At 44.1% G+C, this 20,250-nt stretch overlaps 2 protein-coding genes across 7 annotated transcripts in view; one reads left to right on the plus strand and one right to left on the minus strand.

The window, feature by feature from the left end:
- The window catches only part of USP35 (ubiquitin specific peptidase 35), a 28,915-nt gene extending 22,498 nt beyond the window's left edge, over positions 1-6,417 (minus strand). Inside the window, exon 1 of one of the 3 annotated variants that reach the window (XM_027741614.2) lies at positions 5,309-6,417. The gene's annotated coding sequence lies outside the window, so the exon portion shown is untranslated. Of the gene's footprint in view, positions 1-338; positions 517-4,623; positions 4,706-5,308 lie in introns of those variants that run through there. The other 2 variants (XM_027741613.2, XM_039384017.1) reach the window with 2 other exon arrangements.
- Positions 4,801-20,188, plus strand: KCTD21 (potassium channel tetramerization domain containing 21). Of its 4 annotated transcripts, XR_005564560.1 has the most exons (3): positions 6,531-6,756; positions 19,157-19,357; positions 19,978-20,188. XR_005564560.1 is itself a non-coding variant. In XM_027741617.2 (2 exons), exon 2 carries the CDS (start codon positions 13,012-13,014, stop codon positions 13,792-13,794), a length of 783 nt encoding a protein of 260 aa, XP_027597418.1. In that variant the 5' UTR covers positions 4,801-4,851; positions 12,982-13,011; the 3' UTR covers positions 13,795-18,751. The 4 variants fall into 4 exon arrangements, 3 of the variants coding, with proteins under 3 accessions (XP_027597418.1, XP_027597419.1, XP_027597420.1); XM_027741617.2 differs by lacking the exons at positions 6,531-6,756; positions 19,157-19,357; positions 19,978-20,188 and adding exons at positions 4,801-4,851; positions 12,982-18,751; XM_027741618.2 differs by lacking the exons at positions 19,157-19,357; positions 19,978-20,188 and adding an exon at positions 12,982-18,751 and having other exon boundaries at positions 6,565-6,756.
- Positions 20,189-20,250: the final 62 nt, after the last annotated feature.

Raw genomic sequence — 20,250 nt, forward strand, 5'->3', positions numbered from 1 at the left:
ACTCCCTTATCCCTGCCAGCAGCAGTTTTCCAGTAAAGGCTCCTTGGTATTTTTTGCAGAATGCAGTATCAGTTGCCACACACCAGATCTTACAAAGCTCTGAAAACATAAATTTGAGATGCACCTTACCTTTAGGAAATCTTAGTAATAAATTCAGCACATTTCCTACAATGGTATCATAGAGAGATTGACAAATATCACTAAAGGAAGAAAAAAATTCTCACCACCTGAGCATAGATTGATATGTAAAGTGATTTGCCTCTTACTTACAAAGAAGAAGAAGAAGATCTACTTCCCTGAATTCCCTGGAGGTCTGGAAGGACAGAAATGAGACTCACCTTTTATTGTCCTCAACTCCTGCTGAAATGGTTTCTTTTATGTCAGCCAAGACATTACCGCTATTCCTGCAGCATCCTCCAGGCAGCCAGGCAATTAGGGCTCAATCCTGCAGCATGCTGAGCTGCTACAGGATGAAAGGGAGCTCACACAGTGCTTTGCTAGAGCACAAAATACCTCACAAAAAATACTGTGTTCTCTAAAATTTGTACAAAATTTGCCATGACTTGGCATACAACTTCTTACAAGGACCACTCCTGTTGTCACCCCTCTAGGTCTGTTTTCCAGGAACATCAAAGTAATTATGTCCTCATGATTTTTTTGCAGGGAACAAATGTCCAGTGAATTCATAGGCAAAGAGGATTTTTTTTGGTTCAAAGTACATGCCTGTTCATCGAGCCAAGAAGGGTAAACCACAGCCTGCACATCATTACCACATCTAACAGATACTCACACTGTTCTAGTAATGTGAAAGAAATATTGAGGCACATCCAGACCAGAGACTCATAGAATGGTTTGGGTTGGAAGGAACCTCAAAAATTATCTAGATCAAACCATTTGCTCAAAGTTGTGGCAGAGCCAGCAGCCAAACTTCTTCAGATCTTAAAATATATTAATGCTGATGCTGCATTAATCTGCTGATGCTGCTGTTCTTTGCTCTCAGCTGCTATCTGAGTCACACCCAATAAAGTGCTGTGGCAGAGCAGAACACCAGGTTAATTTTAATGAGATATGGGCAGAAATTCAAAACTAATAACTGCAGAGAAATCCCGTTAAATACCCTTTTAGAAAGAGAATGAGATTCTACCCATCTGCAGTCATAACAGGGAAAAATTGTAAGCACAGAAGCCTAGCTGAATTTTTTGCATGTAATTATAATCTGCCCTTCTAAATTCACCTTCTCTTTTCAAGGAGATCATATATTCTTTGCTTCCTGTCCCAAACTGCTTTCCAGTGACAGATTGCACTTGTGTTGTGTGTCTCCTACTCACTGGAGTTAATTATTTTTGGTTGACGAGGCTCTTCATGCTTTCCTGTCCTCGGAATCTGAACCACCCTTTAGTACAGCACCAACAGATTCCCCTTTGCCACAGGAGATAGCAGATTTGGAGCAGGAGGTTGTCCCCATGCTCTGCAGAACCTTCCACCCTGCACAGCAGCCTTCTGTTCTCTCCAGAGAGTGGACTGTTGGCATTTTGCATGGCTTTGTGGTACATCAGGAGCTCCACCTTGGGAACAACGAGTTTCTCTCCTGTGGCCACAGACTTTCCTAAGGAGTCTCAAAACAGTAACTAACCAGGAGACATCTATTTGCAATCAGCCTAAATTTACCATATAGTAGTCCCTCCCTTCATTGAAATTTGTTGATGCTCTAGATGCACAGACCACTGTGGACCCTTTTCCTTTCTTCTGCAGTACTACATATTTCATTGTTCTTTTTTCCTCTGAAACATTATAAAGATGTTTTGCCACATCATACAATTCTATCAGCCATCTCCAAGTGACAACAGTGCTGGGCAGGCTGCCCTGTCTCAACCCATCTATCTTACCCACCCTACCCTGCTCTCTTATTCCTCCGGTGCTTCTTCTTTGATCCCTTTGATGCAGATAGACCCCCCACTCTTCTCTTGCTCTGTGTTTTTTGCTGTTAGGCACTCAGTCATCAAATTAGAAAAAGTCTTTGGCTGGATGTCAAAGTGATCAGTGCTATACCAAATAAAGCCTAAGGCTCTAACATTTCATCCTCTCTTTCTCCAGACTCCTCCTTCCAGCTCCATTTCTCCCCTCCAGTCAACAGCCACATACACACACCTCTAGTACCAACTAGTACCCTTTTCTAATAAAGCATCTCAAAACCATCACTAGTGTATTATCAGCCATCCTGGCACAGATACAGAAAGTAAGACACAGGGAATTAAAATGCTCTCTCCCGTTGTCTTCAAAACCAGCAGCAGAGAAAGGCACATGAGGCAGGGCTTGCTCTAACCACCAGCCTAGCAGTGACAAACTGCTGGCTCTATGGCTAAGCCCGGCAACAACCCCAGATAAAAATAACCCACCCCACCTGCTTTTTAATTCTCTGAATATATTTGGCACTGGAAGCTCAAAAGCTTTGTCCTGTCCACACTAGATAAGTTTTTCCCAGTTTCTCTTCCGCACACTCCCCAGATGAAGGTATCTTCCTTTTTTACCCCCGAATGATTTCTGCTCTTCTCCTTGGCCAGAGCTCTCAGCCAGGGCTGTGCTACCCTACTTCCATAGGGCTTTATACTAAGAGTGCCCAGATCCTGCACTGACCTTCAGGTCAACGTCCTTTCTATCATCATCCCTGGAGACTCTATATGTATCTACTCCGGAAAGCTGCTTGTTTTCTTGAAGGTATTTATAGCATTAATAGCACTCTTCTTTCTTCAGGTTTCTGTTTGCTTTTGTCTCTATATAGAAATTAAAACCCTGGATATAAACCAAGGAAAAACCACGTCCTGTTCACCAAAGCATACTGGACTGAGGGTGGATACTGCCGATGCTGGTTGGGGTTCATCAGACACTGCCTTACTGCTTGCAGATACAGAGATCTCCACTTTTTTGGTGGTGCCTTCAGGAAAACTGGGATATGATGCCCACTTAAGACCTCAGTTTCCCTCCAGCCCCCAACATCTTTGGCTTTGCATCAGCCAAGTTCAGAAACCAGGAGTGCAAAGTGAGACCATGGCAAACTTTGCAGACTCCATCACAAGGATGCCCAAGGCATTTTGAGCCTCCTCCCCAGGGGAAAGCTCAGCTACATTCTTTCAGCCTCTTTTCAGCATGCAGTTGAAATTTCTCTGCCACCAGATACAGCAGGGTATAGTTGAGTTCCCAAAGCATTTTGAAAACCTCAAAGCAGTGGTAAATATTCCAACCTCTGCTTTTATCCTTCAGTAACACCTGCAAAGTCTAAGCCAGGGCAGATTTAACCTGAAACAGGGTTGAATCTCAACTAATCTGAATTTGACCACTTTTAGAGTCTTTTGGCTCCCTATGGGATGGGAACACCCCTGGGTGTCTCTCTCCAGGTCAATTTGTCTGGAGAAAACCTGAACCCATCTTGGCCAGTTTCTTATAACAAGATGCTGCCTTGTAAACAGGTTTGTAAAGCCCTGCAGGCACCAGAGGAATGCACGCACACCCACTTCCCAGTGTTGCTCCTCTACTTCTCCCTCCAACAGAGCAGCCTGAGTCCTAAAAAGCCAAATCCTCAAGCATCCCTCCTCCACCATTCCCTTCTGCATCCTGATCACAGAGCATCCCTCTCTCTGAGCATCTATCCGGGAATCCTGAAACCTGGGCCTCTCTCCTGAACCCCTCCCTACAAGCATCCCTCTCTTGAGCATCCTTCCTGCACCTCGACCTTCTGAGCAGCTCTTATTCCAACCATCTCTCCGGCATACCTCCCTCCAAGCTATCTTCTACATCCCAAACCCCAAGCATCACTCCGAGTATCCCTCCCAAGCATCTCTACTGCTCCCCTTCCTCTGAGTATCCCTCCCTCGGAGCATTCCAGTTCCAAAGAATTCCATTCTGACCCCCAAGCACCCTTTAATCACAGCGTCTTCCTGCATCCCTTAAACAAGCTCTTGCATCCTCACTGCCCAAGCATTCCTGCCTCTAAGCATCCATCCTCAACTCTTTCCTCCAAGCATCCCTCCAGCATCCCAACACCCAAGCATCCCAACTCCTGAGCATCCCGACCCCCAAGCATCCCGACCCCCAAGCATGCCTCCTGCACCTCTTTTCCCCAAGTACCCTTACTGCACCCCTTCCCCTGAGCAGCCCGTCTGCATCTCTCACTTCAAGCATCCCTCCTGCACCCCTCATTCCAAGCATTCCTCCTGCATTCCTTCCCCTGAGCACCCTTCCTATACCCTTCACCCTGAGTATCACTACTGAATCCCTCACCCCGAGCATCCCTCACCCTTCACATACTCCTCATCCTGAGCATCCCTCCAGCACCTCTTTTCCTGACTACCCCTCCTACACCCCTTCCCCTGAGCACCCTTTCTACACCATTCACCCCGAGTATCCCTCCTGCATCCCTCACCCCAAGCATCCCTCCTGCACCTCTTTCCCCGACTATCCCTCCAGCATCCCTTCCCCTGAGCATCCCTCCTGCATCCTGAGCCCAGATCACCCCTCCTGCACCACTTGCCCAGAGCCCTTTCCCCCCGTCTCCCTCCTTCCGACCACCCCAACCCCCGACCGCCCCCCTTCTGCACCCCTTTCCTTTCCGCCCCCTCCCCGCGTTACCTCCGGCCGGGACCGGGATGCGGCGTGGCCGGCTGCGAGCCGCAGTCCCGGAGCAGCGCTGGGCAGGGCCGGAGAGGCGGCGAACTACATCTCCCAGCGGGCCGGGCCGGGCCGTGCCGAGCCGTGCCGGGAGCGCCGCGCCCCCACTTCCTCCGCCTCCCTGCGCCTCCCTGCGCCTCCCTGCGCCTCCCTGCGAGCGGCGGAGCTCGGCGGCTGGAGGGGGCGCAGGTGGGTCCCCGGCCGGGCTGGGGGGCGTGGGGAGGGCCAGGGGCACCCCCAGCGGAACTCCCCCAGGTGGAGAGACTGAGGCACGGGGAACAAGCGGGTACCGGCGGCCGGGAGCCGCGCTGCTGGTCCGCTGTGGGATGCGGGAAGGATGGGTGAGCCCCCTCTGAGCAGGGGGAGGTACGGGGTATTTTTTTAGTACTGTAAGCTAATTTAGTAGTGTGAGCGCCTGGCTGTGTTAGGTGAGCCGTACCTAAGGTTGCCCTTAACAGGGTCGGGCTCAGCGCCACTCTGCAAACTTTGCATTCCCCCACCCCCTTCCAATGAAAGATCTCCGAAATTTAAGGATTCACAGCACATCCTGTATGCCCACACCCGGGACATGCTGCCCAGCTGGGTCTGGCTGGTCAATGGCCATGAGCTGTACCCTGCAGAGGGTCTAATTCTGGATGGTACCTACCTTGTTACTGTGATTTCTGAGTGGGATTTGCTATCGTGCAGCTGCATCCGTGCTGGGAATTAGGTGCCCTTTCACTGCAGGGGTGCTCTGGAAGTGATGGTGTCAGTGGAGGATGGGGTGGAAACTGGATTGCTGAACCACTCTGTGTGTGAATCAAGCAGTATGCAGGTGGTGGGCTACCACGTGTGCAGATGAAGTGGTCCAGAAAGGGAATAAAGTGGTCCATGAAGGAAATAAAGAGTATCTGGATGATACTCCAGGGGTGCCAGGTGATACTTATGTGGATGCCTGGACAGGACATTGAAGAACATTGCAAACCTTTGCCAGAACTGGCATTAAATTGGTATATTGGACTGTACAAAGGGTATCATCTTGGAAGGAAAAGTGATGCTCCCCGCTGCCATGAGACCCCAGACAGGCTCCCTCCTGGCTGCCGGTGGCACTGCCCTCCTGACAGTCTGCACTGCCCACCCAGCAGCCCCTGAGCCTACCGGTGTCGAAGGTCACACCAGGAGTCTGCCGAGCACTGCAGCACTTTGACTTTTATTCTCCAAACCTCGCTGCAGCCGCATCTCTCTGGCTCTGCACTCCCTCTCCCCCTCCATCTTGTTGTCAGCCGGTTCTCCTTCAGCAGCACTTAACTTTCATTTCGTTCTCTTCCTCCCCGCTGTTCACTGCTGATTTTGTTCCTCTTCTCTCAGGAGGAACCTGACCTTTGTTTTATATCGCTCCTTGCTCTTACTAACTGGTCACCAGCTCTATTTTCCCACCCCTGCCTCCCTACCCTCTCCTCTTTTTGCTTAAATTCAGCAGCTGCAGAGACCCTACAGGCAGCCTTCTGCATTCGGCTGCATCCCTAAGCAGGCAGCCCAGGAGATGCTCAAGGGCATCGAGGTGCAGATCTGGGAAGGGGTGAACACACGGCATCATCACACCCACAGCAAACCAGAGTTGTTGTGGAACTCCCGGTCACGCTTTCCCATTCTTCGTGCGTCTCATTGCCAGAGCAGAGTTTCTGTGTCTAAAGAAGCACGGCCAGAAAATTAAATGTAAATAAATATAAATAACTGGCTGCGCTCCGAAGGTGGATTGTCAGCGTGTCTATGGCCAGGTGTTGCAGCCGCCGGCAGATGGATACCAATCCTATCGTACAGGGAGAAAGGAAGGGTGACCCGTCGTTTCCTGCCTCACGCCTGCTGGGAATTTGAGTCCCCTCCCAGAGCTGGTCACAATGTCCCCCGTGCCAGCTTCGGGGTGAGCGGCCTTTCCCCAAACGCCTGCTGGAAATTTCCAGAGACATCACAGCAGTCCCGAAACAAAAAGCTGCTGTGCCTCCCCGCAGGCGCTGCATTTTGGGATCTGTTGCTCCTGGCAGACACGCCATGCTCTGCTTCACCGACCGAATTGTAAGCTTCTAAATGCTGCATTATTGGAGGGGTTGATATTAAGTAAGTGTCCAAAATCAGGTGGGTCCGTCCTGCAGCGATGGGAAAACGTGGGGTTTCCTCTGTAAGATTACTGTAAATAAGCATATAGGCTACAGAAACTATTGCAAATGTTTAACCTTCTGTAGCTGAGGATGAGCTAAGTATATGTGCATCAGGCGCACGTGAAGGGAGGGTGAGTCTATGCTTGCAATGGATTTTGTCCAAAATTCTCCCTGAAGTTCAGCTCTCATTGACACCTACTGTCTGCTGAAAGCTAGTAAGTGGTCAATTGAAGTGTTTATTTTTTTTATCCTCTAAATATTTTTGTTTGTTTGTTTCTTCCCCCCCCTTTAGTTCTTTGATTATTATTTTTATCTTGTCTTTCATGGAGTTTCTTCTAGACTTCAAACTGCCTGGTCTGCAGCCCCATAACACAGTTGGGCATGAGCTCATAGCTGAGGATCTGGATTTCCTTCTCAAAATCGTCCCCTTGAGAAGGGACAAGGCACAAAACTGCTCTGCAGGTAGAGTCACAGTGCCATGGGGCTGGCTGTGCCTAGATGTGGAGTTCTCAACTTCATTACTATTTGGGTTTTTTTGCTCAAGGCTTGAATGTTTTGTAGAAACTGGAATTCTTACCTCAAACCAAAACACGTGTTTCAGTAAAACACAGTGGAGCAAAGGGATACATGCTGAGTGTAGGGAAAATGGGGCATGACCTAGAGCAGAACAAGCATTGTGCAAGAGGAAACATCCTTGTCTGATTATGTGTTCACCATTAATATGCTCTAATGGAGCAGACTGGAGCCCCATCCTGCAGCAACCATCTTTTGCTGAATCCCATTTAGAGTTTCCAGGAGCCATTACAGGTGCCCAGCTGTTTCTTTTCTCATACCTCCTTTTGAGCTGAAATCAATCCTGCTCCTTCTAAGGCAGAATTACTTCCTATAAAGCATTACCTAATCTGTCTCTTGTAACATTTATCTATTTGATGTGGCTTTCACCAGCTCTCTTGGGCAATACTCAAAAAGCCAGAGAGGTTTTTAGTCTGGCTGCTCTTCCTGATGCTTAGCAGAAATGGTCCCTGGTTTGCTTTAATTTTATTGCCACTTAGGCATTCTTCATTGTGCCAGCCTAAATAATTAATATCTTTTTTTTTCCTTTTTGCTGTATATATTTTTTGTGGTTCATTTTTACTCCTCAACTATTTATACGGAAGCTGCACATATTTCACTGTCTTAAATACAGGTTTTCAAAGTTTTGGTTGTGGAGGGATATTTTACAGGTGAGCTGTTGAAGCCTACACTATAAAATTAACCAGCAGTGCAATATATAATATACATAAACTTCTGAGGCACTGGTACACTGGACAGAGAACCTGATGCTGCCCTGTCCCTGGAAGTGTTCAAAGCCAGGTTGGATGGGCCTCTGAGCAGCCTGGTCTAGTGGAAAGTGTTCACGACTGTGGCAGGGGCGTTGGAATGAGATGATCTTTAAGGTCCCTTCCAAACCAGGCCATTCTATGATTCTGCGATTCTATGAAATTAAAACCATTAGAAATAATGACTGTGTAAACAGTCACGTATCACTACATCTGGCAGCAAAAGACCCTATTGGTGTCACAGCAGATGTTAACTTGTATTTCAGGGGATGCTACAACTTCTAATGCCTTTAATGTCATGTGTAAGGGCTTCAGAGGCCATAAGAAGCCTGTGGGATGGACTTTGGAAACCTTAGCAACTCATCATGATCACCTCCTACCAAATTACAGATTGTTCTTGCTTTGTTGCTCTGTGTTTATTTAATCTCATTAATTAAATCCTCTGAATGACAGTAGGATGCCTGTTAACTGCATCCTGGGCATTGCCTCTGAAATCTGAAAGGATTGATTAATTCTTCTTCCCCAACATTTGTAAAGTGAAATCTGTGTTTGCAGTCAATTTCTTTTCCCAATAAAAATCCTGTTATAAATTGTCTTCAGATAGATAGATAGATAGATATAGATACATATATCTTTTGGCAACCATATAAACATATCTATAACTTTAGACTTTACAGTAAACTGCATTTTTTGGCTAAAAAGGATAGACTACAGCTGTATACATTGTTCAGAGTGGTTAAATACGTAATATTTGTGCCATTTGTTTACATTTTACTTATGTTGGCAAATCATGACTGAGGCTTCTTTTTTGGATGATTACTTGTACACTTCTGGGTTTTTGCCAAGTTGGGTGAAACAGGCACTCAGTTAAATTATGTATACAGAATTTTATTTATTAGCTAATTAAAGCACTCTTAAATGTGATGAATACAGGAGAAGAAAAATAAGCTTATCCAAAGCTGTTCTACATTCAAAATGGTTAGGCAAACGAAGTGATGTGATAATGATGGTTCTAAATACATGAAGGCATCAGTAAGTGAAATCATGTAGATTTTGACATACTTTCATACCTTCCCTCTGTGTCAACCCCCATTACTCTCCCAGGTTCAAACCAGTTATTTGCTGAACTAAACTCATGGGGTAGATGGTTGTTACAGAAATGTTCTCTATGCAGGTGTTGAGGATGCTCCTGTGAGTAAAATCCAAGTTAAAATTTACAAGCCCTGGTCTGTTGAAATGCTCAGATGCTCACAGACAGCTTCTGTTCAGAAGTTTGACTTTTTCATAAAGTTAACCACTGCTAGTTAAGCACAAAATAAATCTTATGTTCTTTGGCCAAATTCACATCTTCAGCTCTCAAATTAGATCTCTAGCTGATCTAATGTGAATGAATTTTAAGTGCTACTTGAGGAGGGGCTACACAAAAGACTTTACTATAAATCTCTGCTTCCAAGAACCATAACCCAATTTGTACTTGTCCTTAGTGACTGCAGGTTATAGAATCATACTGTTACAGAATGGTTTGGGTTGGATGGGACCTTATCATCTGGTGTTAACCTGCCTGCAGTGCCCAGAAGGCACGGACACCTTCCATTAGACCGGGTAGCCTCCCGCATCCAAGATCAGATGCTCTTGGTACCTTGTACTCTTTGTGGAAATGCCACCAAGCAGATGTGATTTCCATGCTGCATTCTTGGACAATCTTTATATTGTATTAGCAAAGTACCTAGGCTTGATAAACCAGGGTAGGGACTGCAAATGCTGGTTGGATGAGCAAAGAGAGAAAACTGACAACTCATTTCATTTTAATTTTTAGAAGTTTATGAAAAACATTTTTTCATTAAAAAGTTTGTATGAAGAAAAGCAGCAAGGACTGACTTTATTTCCCCAGCTACTGTCAAGTATGTTGGTTGCTCAATGCACTAAGTCCAGGTTGATGATAAATCCAGTAGACACAGGGGTGCTCATCTGTGCTGAAGTTTCGGGTCTTTCTAAGGTTCCCAGGCTATCAGATTCATCTTCGTACTGTGAAGATATAAACCTCTAAGTAATGGGATGAATTAGGCAAAAGCAGATGATTAGGAATGACAGCTGGGGAATGGTTATCCTGCAGCCTTATCCATGGGCCAGATGTTTGCGTCATAAATGTCTGAAATTTAATCTAATGCAGGGGCAGTGGGGAGGTTCAAAATAAAAGCAGGCTGGTGTCCTAGGAGACTGAAATCCAGCCTGTCTGCAGACTGTAAAACAGCCATAAGCAGAATAGGCTGGCCAGGGCCTGTGTCTGAGCAGTGCCCAGAAGTGGGAGAGGAGCAGAGCCGCCATGCTGAGGGAGTAACGCCATGTCTGCCAAGTTCTGTGCTACTACACCCAGAACTTTTCCAGCACTGGAGCTTAAAGCTTGGGCAGATTTCTGATGCTATTGCTGGCAGCATAGATATGGTCTTCAGCTTTGAAGAGCTCATGTTACTGCCACATTTTGTTGGCAGCCTCCCTTTTGGACTGCTGATAAAACAGTTATAAGAGATTTTAATATTATCTCTTCAGATTCGACTGAGCTGTCTGCTTCTCATTCAGGCTATTAGCCAGTGAGGCTTTGGATCACAGTAAACCTAGGGTGGATGATGAGTTTGAAATGAAAATCTGTATCTTTGGACCATACGGTGGTCTTTAGGTTGTGACTCTTGACCATGGGCTTTGCCAACTGAAGCCTTGTCAGAGACACATCAAAGAAAACATCTCACTCCACATCTGGCTAAGGCTGGCCGAGAGCATGAGAAACCAGCTCTCATGGTGTAGATAAACAGGTTTGGGCTCAAAAATCTGAAAGCTTCACCTATGAAGAAAGAACAGAAAAACTGAGGTTGTTTAATCTAAAGCAGCCTGAGGAGCAGCAGAGATTAGAAGCAATGAATGTGGTCTATGGAGTCACTGTCAGTCCTGCTTCTACAGGCTGTGCGATTTGCAGGGAGGTGTAGGGAAGCTTCTGTTTGATGAATCGTGATAAAAAGTAAAACCCATTTCATTTTTTGGAAATACCTGATTGTGCTTGTAGCAATGCTTTTACAGACATATTGCAAGCCCTTAGGGGAAAAAATACATGGCAGCCACTTGTGCTACAGAATTAGATCAGTTAAAACCTCCACGTGATCAGGTTTAAACAGCTCTTGACTCTAAATTGGCTAGAAGTCTTCAAGAGTGGGAAGAATGCTGAGACTACAGTGCTAAGGGGGGCTTAGCACTGGAACAAGTAGTTTTTTCTGGAATATATTTGGCTGAGGTTAGTCACAAGGAGGGTCTTTGGTCATGGGCGTACACGGGGTGTTGTGTTGGTCTATGCATGCATCTTTATTTGCCAATTTGTCGGATACGTGGGACTAAGGGATACACAGGCAAAGCACTCTGGATTTAGAGATCTGCATCTTTCCATTACTGTGCACTGGGATATAGGCTGTGTGCCAAGGGCTAAAGAACAAAGTGGAATGTTAGTCTTAAACTAGAAGTGCAATACAGGTTCTCATTTGACCTTTAATTAGCTGCCCTAGGTTGGATCAATTTTTCTTAGCAAAATATGCTGCTGTCTAGAGACGTATTTGTTTTAGGATGCCATTAACACTACTATTTCGATTTTAGCAGCCATAAAAATTGATATTTCAGCACAAGATGACCTTCTTCCTATCTGTATTTTGCTGTGATTCCAGAGCTGATAATAATGTGTAGTGTCTATGATTATTCCATGACTAGTTAGGAAAATGCCTGCACTTCAGTTTAATTTTCAGGGAGCTGCTTGGCAGCTTTCTGCTGAATAACTGTAGTTGCTATAGCAAGAGCTACTTCCTGCCTCTGCAAGCAAACACTGGTGAGTTTCTTGCTGAACTGTTGATTGATTTGGATTCAGCAAACAAGGGAAAAAAGATTTGCAGTTCCTCACATAGCAGGAATTATGGCCCACCTGTGCAAGACAGCTGAGCTGATCTGCCATGGAGAGGGCTACATAGCTCCTTTCTCTTTCCTTGCCCCAGCCCTGGCATTGGTCTGGTTCCAAGATATAGCTGAAACATATGCTGAATAGAAAATGTTGGGTTTTCTCCTTAAACTGGCTCACTGTGGGATCAGACGAGTGCCAGAGATGGCATAAGGGAGGAGGACTGTATACGGTGGAGGGCCAAGGGAGGTCATGTCCCTTCCTAAGGCAGTGATGCTTAACTGCACCTTAAAATCGCATCCTCAGTTTGTCTCAGCTGATTGCAGAGGAGCCATGTGGAAACAACATCAACTGGGATATGGCCCAAATTAATCAGAAAATGTTTTCTAGGGTAAAACACATTGGAAGGAGGAAGCCTGGTGGGTTATTTTACTGTCGTGAGCTTATGGCAGCAACTGCTTGCTGTGTCAGGGAATTCTGCTTTAATCATATCCTCAGACACTATGGATGATGATGGGATGTGTCCAGATCTTGTCCTGTCCTTTTTTGTCCCCTCTAAATTCTGTATTCCTGAGGGAAATGGGATCATATGAGCCTAGGCCACAATTCTTGCTTTGAAGTCAGCCACCACTGTAGGCATTGATGGGAGAGATTTCACTTTTAGCATGATTATAAAGTTTTGGAAGACATATGTTCCTGGCACTAAACTGAACTAACGAAGTCCTGTTCAAATCTGTTAGGAGAAAAAACATCCTTATGCTTGTTCTTAAGATACAACCTCCAAAAGTAATTCCCCATTTCTAATTTCTATGATGAATTCTTGCCATGTGGTTACCTTCATATATTTAGGACTCCTTATCTCTGTAGTTTAACCTTTCAAAAAGGTCAGTGCAACTAAATGTATTGTGTTGGATTTTTTTTTTAATTTTTTTTTTTTTAGAGTTAGTCCCAGCATCGTGACTTTTCCATCATGTCAGAACCTATCACGCTCAATGTTGGAGGAAAACTCTATACCACCTCTCTGTCCACTCTGACTAGCTTTCCAGACTCCATGCTGGGGGCCATGTTTAGTGGGAAGATACCAACCAAGAAGGACAGCCAAGGCAACTGCTTTATTGACAGAGATGGCAAAATCTTCCGCTATATCTTGAACTTCCTACGAACTTCTCACTTGGACCTCCCCGAAGACTTTCAGGAAATGGGCTTACTTCGACGGGAGGTGGACTTTTATCAAATTCAGCCGCTGATTGAGGCCTTGCAGGAAAAGGAAGTAGAGCTTTCTAAAGCAGAGAAAAATGCCATGCTCAACATCACCCTTGATCAGAAGACCCAAACCGTTCACTTCACTGTCCGAGAAGCACCCCAGATTTACAGCCTGTCTTCCTCCAACATGGAAGTGTTTAGTGCTCATATCTTCTCTACATCATGCCTGTTCCTGAAGCTTCTGGGTTCCAAACTTTACTATTGCTTCAACGGAAACCTTTCTTCAATATCCAGCTACCTGCAGGACCCCAACCACTTGACCTTAGATTGGGTGGCAAGTGTGGAAGGCCTTCCTGAAGAGGAGTACACCAGGCAGAACTTGAAGAGACTCTGGGTGGTGCCAGATAATAAGCAAATCAATAGCTTCCAGGTGTTTGTGGAAGAAGTGCTGAAAATAGCCATGAGTGATGGTTTCTGCATAGATTCTTCTCATCCACATACTTCAGATTTCATGAATAATAAGATTATTCGCCTAATTCGCTATAAGTAGGAATGGCTGTTTATTGCGGTGCAGGAAGCATGGAGATAACACAGGTTTAGTGTTTCCTTTTAAAACACACTTACAGCCTAATTCAGAATCATGCTTATCTGGATTAAGAGTCACTAACAAGGAGATGATTTTCCTTTAATGTACTTACCAATACGACCTTTCAGAATATGTCCATATTCTAGATGGAAGCAATATTGTCTAGCGCCTGAATTAAGGACTGGTTCTGTCTCTGCTGCCCCCTCTGACCTGCTGTACAGTTGTGGGGAAAATCACCAAACTTCTCTCCTTTCTACTTTTCCCAGTCAGAAAATGGAAGTGATCCCTAGCCTATGTTGCAAGGGGATGTGAGGGTTCAGTAATCAAGGTTTGGAATGTATCTGGAGAACAGATGTGGTGAAAGATGCCATGGAGCTGCAGTGCAGCAGACAGCCCTAGGACCGAATTTTCCATGTCTTGTTGTATCACCTGTGTGGAGCACCCAAGAAGCTTGATTGAATCCACAGATAAGAAGCCTCCCACGTGCACTCAATACAGCTGTAAAGGATGGTGCAAACTGCAAATGAGTAAGGGATCCCATCTCCCTGGGTTCAAAAAGGACTTCTCTCACCATCTGAAGTTGCCTTGTGTTTTTTCTCTGAACCCTGTGAGGAAGCCCCTGCTTTATTCTGCTTTCGGGGAAGCCATGTTGGAATAATGTGACTGGCATGGAGAACAACCAAGGAAGCCATAGAAGAGAGAATGGTGTTCTTACAAACAAAGAAGATTAAACTTTTACATTCCAAAGGCATCCAAGACAACTAGTCCTTTTCTTTCTCTTGTAGTGTTAATATTTGTCTGGAGGATGCTGCTGAAACTTTCTGAGATGAAGATTTTGGGGCAGAGGCCCCCAAATGTCTTCTAAGCATTTGAGCCTCTTCTGGCCTTCTTTTGGGCACATCTCCCTTCAACAGTGCCTGGAGCGCATCACATGCTTTCTGGATAGGATGGATTCCATTTGAAAAGACAACATTCTCATCAGGTTACACCTAGTATTTTTCATTACAAAAACAGAGGCTCACTTTTCCTGTTCTAGTACATTGAGCCTTTTTTTTTAACATCTGTGTGAAATGGTCAGGTCACTAAATAGCATTTTCCTCACTTGCTTGGCTTCAGTGTCAGGTTGCCATAGGTAAGGCAGTGGGAATCCAGAGGTGACGACAATGGTCACCTACACACCTGGTCTGTGCTGTAATGAAGATTATAATTCAGTAGCTGCATATTGTCTCTAAACATCATTTGTGCCACATTCAAAATGGTTCTTTCTCAGCTAATTATGTTTAAAAGTATCTTAACTATATTTCCCTAGCCAGATGGCTATGAGTACATTAGAGACCCTCTGGAACATTTTCTGGTGTCTTTAATGAGATAAAAGGGAAAATGCAATAACCAAGTTTTGCATTTAGAATTTTAGCACTTCCAAAGGTTCTTAGCACAGGGCTGCAAAGCTCTGTATTACTCATGTTCTTGTTTCCCAAAGTAACTAGTCTGTTATTACATTAAGCTGACCTGTGAACAAGCATAAAGAAGCTCTTTTTCTTGTAAAAAACAGTGAGATCAGTATATTTCTACTGTCCCAAGCTGTAACTGCATGAACAACACAAATCAGCATGCTGTTGGGAAAAATGCACATTCTGCAGCTCTTGTCAGCCTGTTACAGACCACTGCCCTTTGTCTGACCTGGTGCTAAACCAGCATGATATACGTGGGACCATGTTGCCAGAAAGTACTTACTGGGCTTGAAGCCCTCAGAACCATTAAACCTGGCAAATACTGTGAATTTTAAGGACTGCAGACAGGATTTTGTGGCCAGATTCTGGCTTGAGTCACCATATTTATCTAGCTTTAGTTGCATAAGGAAGAACTTTTTTTTTCCCCCTCATCCGTGTCCTGAATTATAAAGCATGTGTTTGCCACTCAGCTGGACATTCACAGAGATGACTGTGCTGTTAATGTGATTATGATCTGTAAAATGAGCCCTCCTTGATCAAATCTATGCCTTGAAACAGATACGCCTTTGCTGAATTTATGATAACGTAGCTTTTGGGGACCGTTGACAGTATTTCTTTTTAACCCACATCCTTGAGAGTAGATTTTAAATGATCTTTAACAGGAGTTCTTCTATGTCATGACTAAAGTAATACTCACCTGTAGGAATTTGTTTCCTGTCAGCTTGAGTATTATGAAAGGTAAAAGCAGTGGGCATAAATCTCATTTGGAGGTGGGGGGGGAAGTCTGATCTACACCCTTTAGAGCTCTGGATCAGTACTACTCCATTCTGTTTCAGCAAAATAAAAATATTGCCTGGGGGAGTTGAATCATCACTGCATTTTCTGGTGAAAGGTGAATAAGAGAAGTCTGTAAAAGGAGAGAACTGAACTCAGATCTTCATCTGGAGTGCTTTAAGCCATTAGTCTCTTATGCAAAACATGGATGACTTGAATACACACTTATTCGTACTCATGTGACTAAATCAGGAAAAGGTAGAGCTGGCCACAAATCTGTCATTTATTAATACATAGAGAGATGCAAAATATCTCTCTTCTTTATGTAGATGCAAAATTTCCAACTAGTATAAAGACATGAGTGAAGCCAAGCTTCGGGAGGAACAGAAAAACTCAAGGTACCTCTAAATTGCTAAGCTCAACAAACATCTTTATGTATGCTGTACTATTTTGAATGCCATTCTGTGCGCTAATGGAGCACGGGAAATAGGCAGTGAGTGAATCAATGGTGATTGCAGGCAAACATATGTTCTGTGCAGTTGCTATTTCAAACTATACGCTAAGCTAAATCTATAGCTGCTCCCGAATTTTGCAGTCTGTGAGTTACGTTATAATGACTGTTTATAGGAATGTTCTCTCTCCAAAGCATTTGTTTGCATTTTATCTGGATAGCTGGTTTTTGTTTACCTTCCTTTTCTGAGCCCTAGAGGCGTAACTTGCTTTTGTTTACCAGTGAACAGCACTGATAATGTTTCTTCTCAAGAGTTTTCCTGAATTACGGAGAAGCAAATATGCACAAAGCCATTTTAAGTGCAGCACAACCCCATCACTAGTCATGAAATGCACTTAGCATTTATTAGCAGTAACATCTAAAAATTATTTCACTGTTGAGTGGAATATTCATTCTCAGAACAAATAGGTGGTGTTTTTTCCTGAAAAGGATCTAGTGGCTTTTTTCCCCTTAAAGCTTGAAGGGTGTTTTCTTCTACATCTCGGTGCATAACTCCTGGTTCTGCCATATGCCTGTCTCTGTCAACACCTTTGTGTACAAAATGAGGCCAAGTCCTGCAATTTTTTTTAAATGGTCTCACTTTTTCAGTGGTTTGGTTTGTATTTTCTTTTTTTTTTTAATGGCTACTGAATAGAGCATTCAGTTGTGTTAGAGCAGAAAGATACCAGAGTTAGGGCAGATGATAAACAAGTTGTTAGCTGTGGTCTAATGTCATTTTCAGGACATGAGCATAGCAGTGGTATTTCTTATATTACAGAATTATTCCGAAACATCTTAATGGAGTCCAGAAAGAAACACTTGTGGATTTCTGTATGTGTTTTTAGGCTCGGTAGCTCTTAAATATCTTAAATATCTAACAATGTCCAGTTATAATCAAGGGACTGAAACTATACATAAATATTAAGACATACTTAAATTAAGACTATACATAAATATTAAGACATACTCCTCACTGTTAAGAGTCAGAAGGAGTTAGTGGGAGGAGTGACTGTTGCCGCAGTTGATGGTGAGGAAACAAATAGTTGTAGAAATTTAGATCTGAAAGAATTCACACGTTAACAAGAAATCCAGGATTCAGTAGGGAGAGTATAGAAAATCTTGATGTGTTCAGGAAAAAAAAACAACAGCAAGATAACAATAGAGACAAAAATTTTGCTGCAAGAGGCTATAATTAGAATGATTCACTGGTCCTTTCCAGTTTTAATCTCCTATTATGCACCTTAAATATGCCAAGAGTTATGCTAGTAACTTCTCAGGAGCAGGCAGCTTTGCTTCAAATTGCATGTACTTCAAATCACCAAACATTTGCACTGCTGTACTTACCATATTATAGCTGGGTTGTTGCGTATTAACTGCTGCTTGAGTTCACTTGCAGTAATTACCTGCAATCAATCGGATTTATTCCCACTCTAGGAGAGGCTGGTGGAGTCCATTTGTAAGGTTGATGAGAGTGATAAATACTGCCTTCAGCCATGGAAGGAACATACTGAGGAAAGTAAATCTAGGATCTTCTGACACTTCACAGATAAATGGAGAAGTTATGAAGAAGATTCCTTTGGGGAGTTTTATTTTCACCCCATCCCTTTGAATTTGGTGTCACTGCTCAGAATTTCAATACATTTTGAAATATTTAAGGGCCATTCTGCATCCACACATTGATGGACACAAACATGCACGGTACAAGCAGTGCTAATATGTGGTCCTCACAGTAAAAGTCTTGTATGTGAATTAGTACAGGCAGTCATACAGATATTCTGTTCAAGAAGGGCGGGACGAAGCATAAATATCCAGATCAGGGTCTCAGATTCACTTAGGAATAACACAAGGAATGCCTTCCATATGAATTCAGGGGGAAAAAAAGGAGCTATAGGGGAGGGCTATATCTAATAATTCCTTTTCTCCTCCTTCTCTTGGCATTCCCCTCACTATTTTCTTGCTCTCATTCCTAACTGTAGGATTTTCCCATTGATCAGAATTTGGGCCCCAGTTCACTAAAAGCCATGCTTTGGAATCAGTAGTATTTGAAAAGTGTCAGAAGTTGGTCTTTCTTTCTGTCCACTTTTATAGAGAGCCTGAGGGCTATCACATTAAAAATCTGATTGTATTTCTCTGCCTGTAACTCTTTTGTGAACTGTTACTAATGTGTATTTTAGAAAACAGTAAATAAAATGTGAATGAAGCAGGAGATGCTCTGCCTGACATATATTTCTTGAGAAAAAAGCATGCAGTGAAGTTTGCTGAATCGGTAGCTTTTCCTTTCTCTAATCATTTTACGTAGTGTATCATTGCAACGCTTACCTCGACCTCTCCGTGGCTGAGAATTGTGGGAAGCTCCCCAAAAATTAATGCAGTTGTAGAAAACGTGGATGAACAAGCCTTCAGAAATAATCAAAACCATTTTAAAAGCATTAGCTCATTTCATTAGTTTCAAACGTTTATAAACAGAGAAATCGTTTTTCCAGTGAAAACCCTTTTTAAACCCTAATGCTTTTGGATTAGTCTCTAGTCCCTGAGTTTGAGCAAACCATAATATATTGCTGCTGTACAGGAAAATACAAGTTGAAGATATTATCTTTGTGATTCCATGCAGCTCCTACAAGGTCCTATTCCTAAATTCATGAAGGTTTGCTGTAAGGAAGCGAGAAGGCATCAGCCTTGTATGCATCTACCCTGCAGGCTGGGAGGAAGGTGTTAAAAATTGAGCTTTTTCCTCCGAAAGAATGCTTTCTACCTGGAAGCTGACTCGGACACCAACGACACTGGTTTGAGATGGCACCTCCCTGGAGTAGAGGTAAGCTGGTGTAATTGGAAGCAGCTTCAGCCTAGTGAAGGTTGGGTGGCCTCACATCATCCAGGCCCAACAGTGCCCAACTCCGTAAGTGGTCCCACAGCCAATCAACCCCACAACATTCAGAGTTGACTACCCAGCCCCAGTGCAGGTCCCACACCCACCCAGTCCCACATCACCCATGTTAGAGGAATGCCACTGCCTGAGCATTCTCACACCGCTCAAGGAGTTGCACACACACCACCTGAGAACTTTAACAGCAAGGACCAGAGTCCCTTCACAGTGGGTGGCTCCAGTGAGCCCCAGCTGGTGCCCCTTTCGACTCCTCACCCACACACACACTCAGTGTCAGGCAAGCTTTCTCCTTCTTCAGGCTCAACCCTGGGTTTCCTGTAGCAGTCTCAGTGCTGGACTTATAAATGTTAATGGAGTACAGCAGCAGGTCAGCTCAAGCTGCGTGCCTCCACAAAGGGACCCCAAACAAAGAAATCCCTGAGCTTTTTATCTCTGAGAATAAGGGTTTATTCTGCATGCTCATTATTCACGTGCTTCTTGGTCCAACAGTGATTTTTGGTCTGGGGCCTTCTAACACCTTATTGGATTCTTCTTCTGTGTTCATATAGACAGGACATTAACAGCTTTTGCCAAGTTGGAGCTTCTGCTGATTGCTGCAGCCTCCCTGTCTTCTGGTTTGTACTTCTTGTGCACCTGCTTGCTGGCAGAGCATGGGAATCTGAAAAATCCTTGATTTTGAGTAAGCACTACCTAGCAGCAATTGAAAATCACTGTATTATCAATGGTATTTTCATAATAAATTCAAAACACAGCACTGTACCAATTACTAAGAAGAAAATTAACTTTGTTCCAGCCAAAAGCATATCCAGGTGAAAGTTCAG

Source organism: Pipra filicauda, unplaced genomic scaffold (assembly GCF_003945595.2).
Source record: "Pipra filicauda isolate LSUMZ 115617 unplaced genomic scaffold, ASM394559v2 scaffold335_size1511353_pilon, whole genome shotgun sequence".
NCBI lineage: Eukaryota > Metazoa > Chordata > Aves > Passeriformes > Pipridae > Pipra > Pipra filicauda.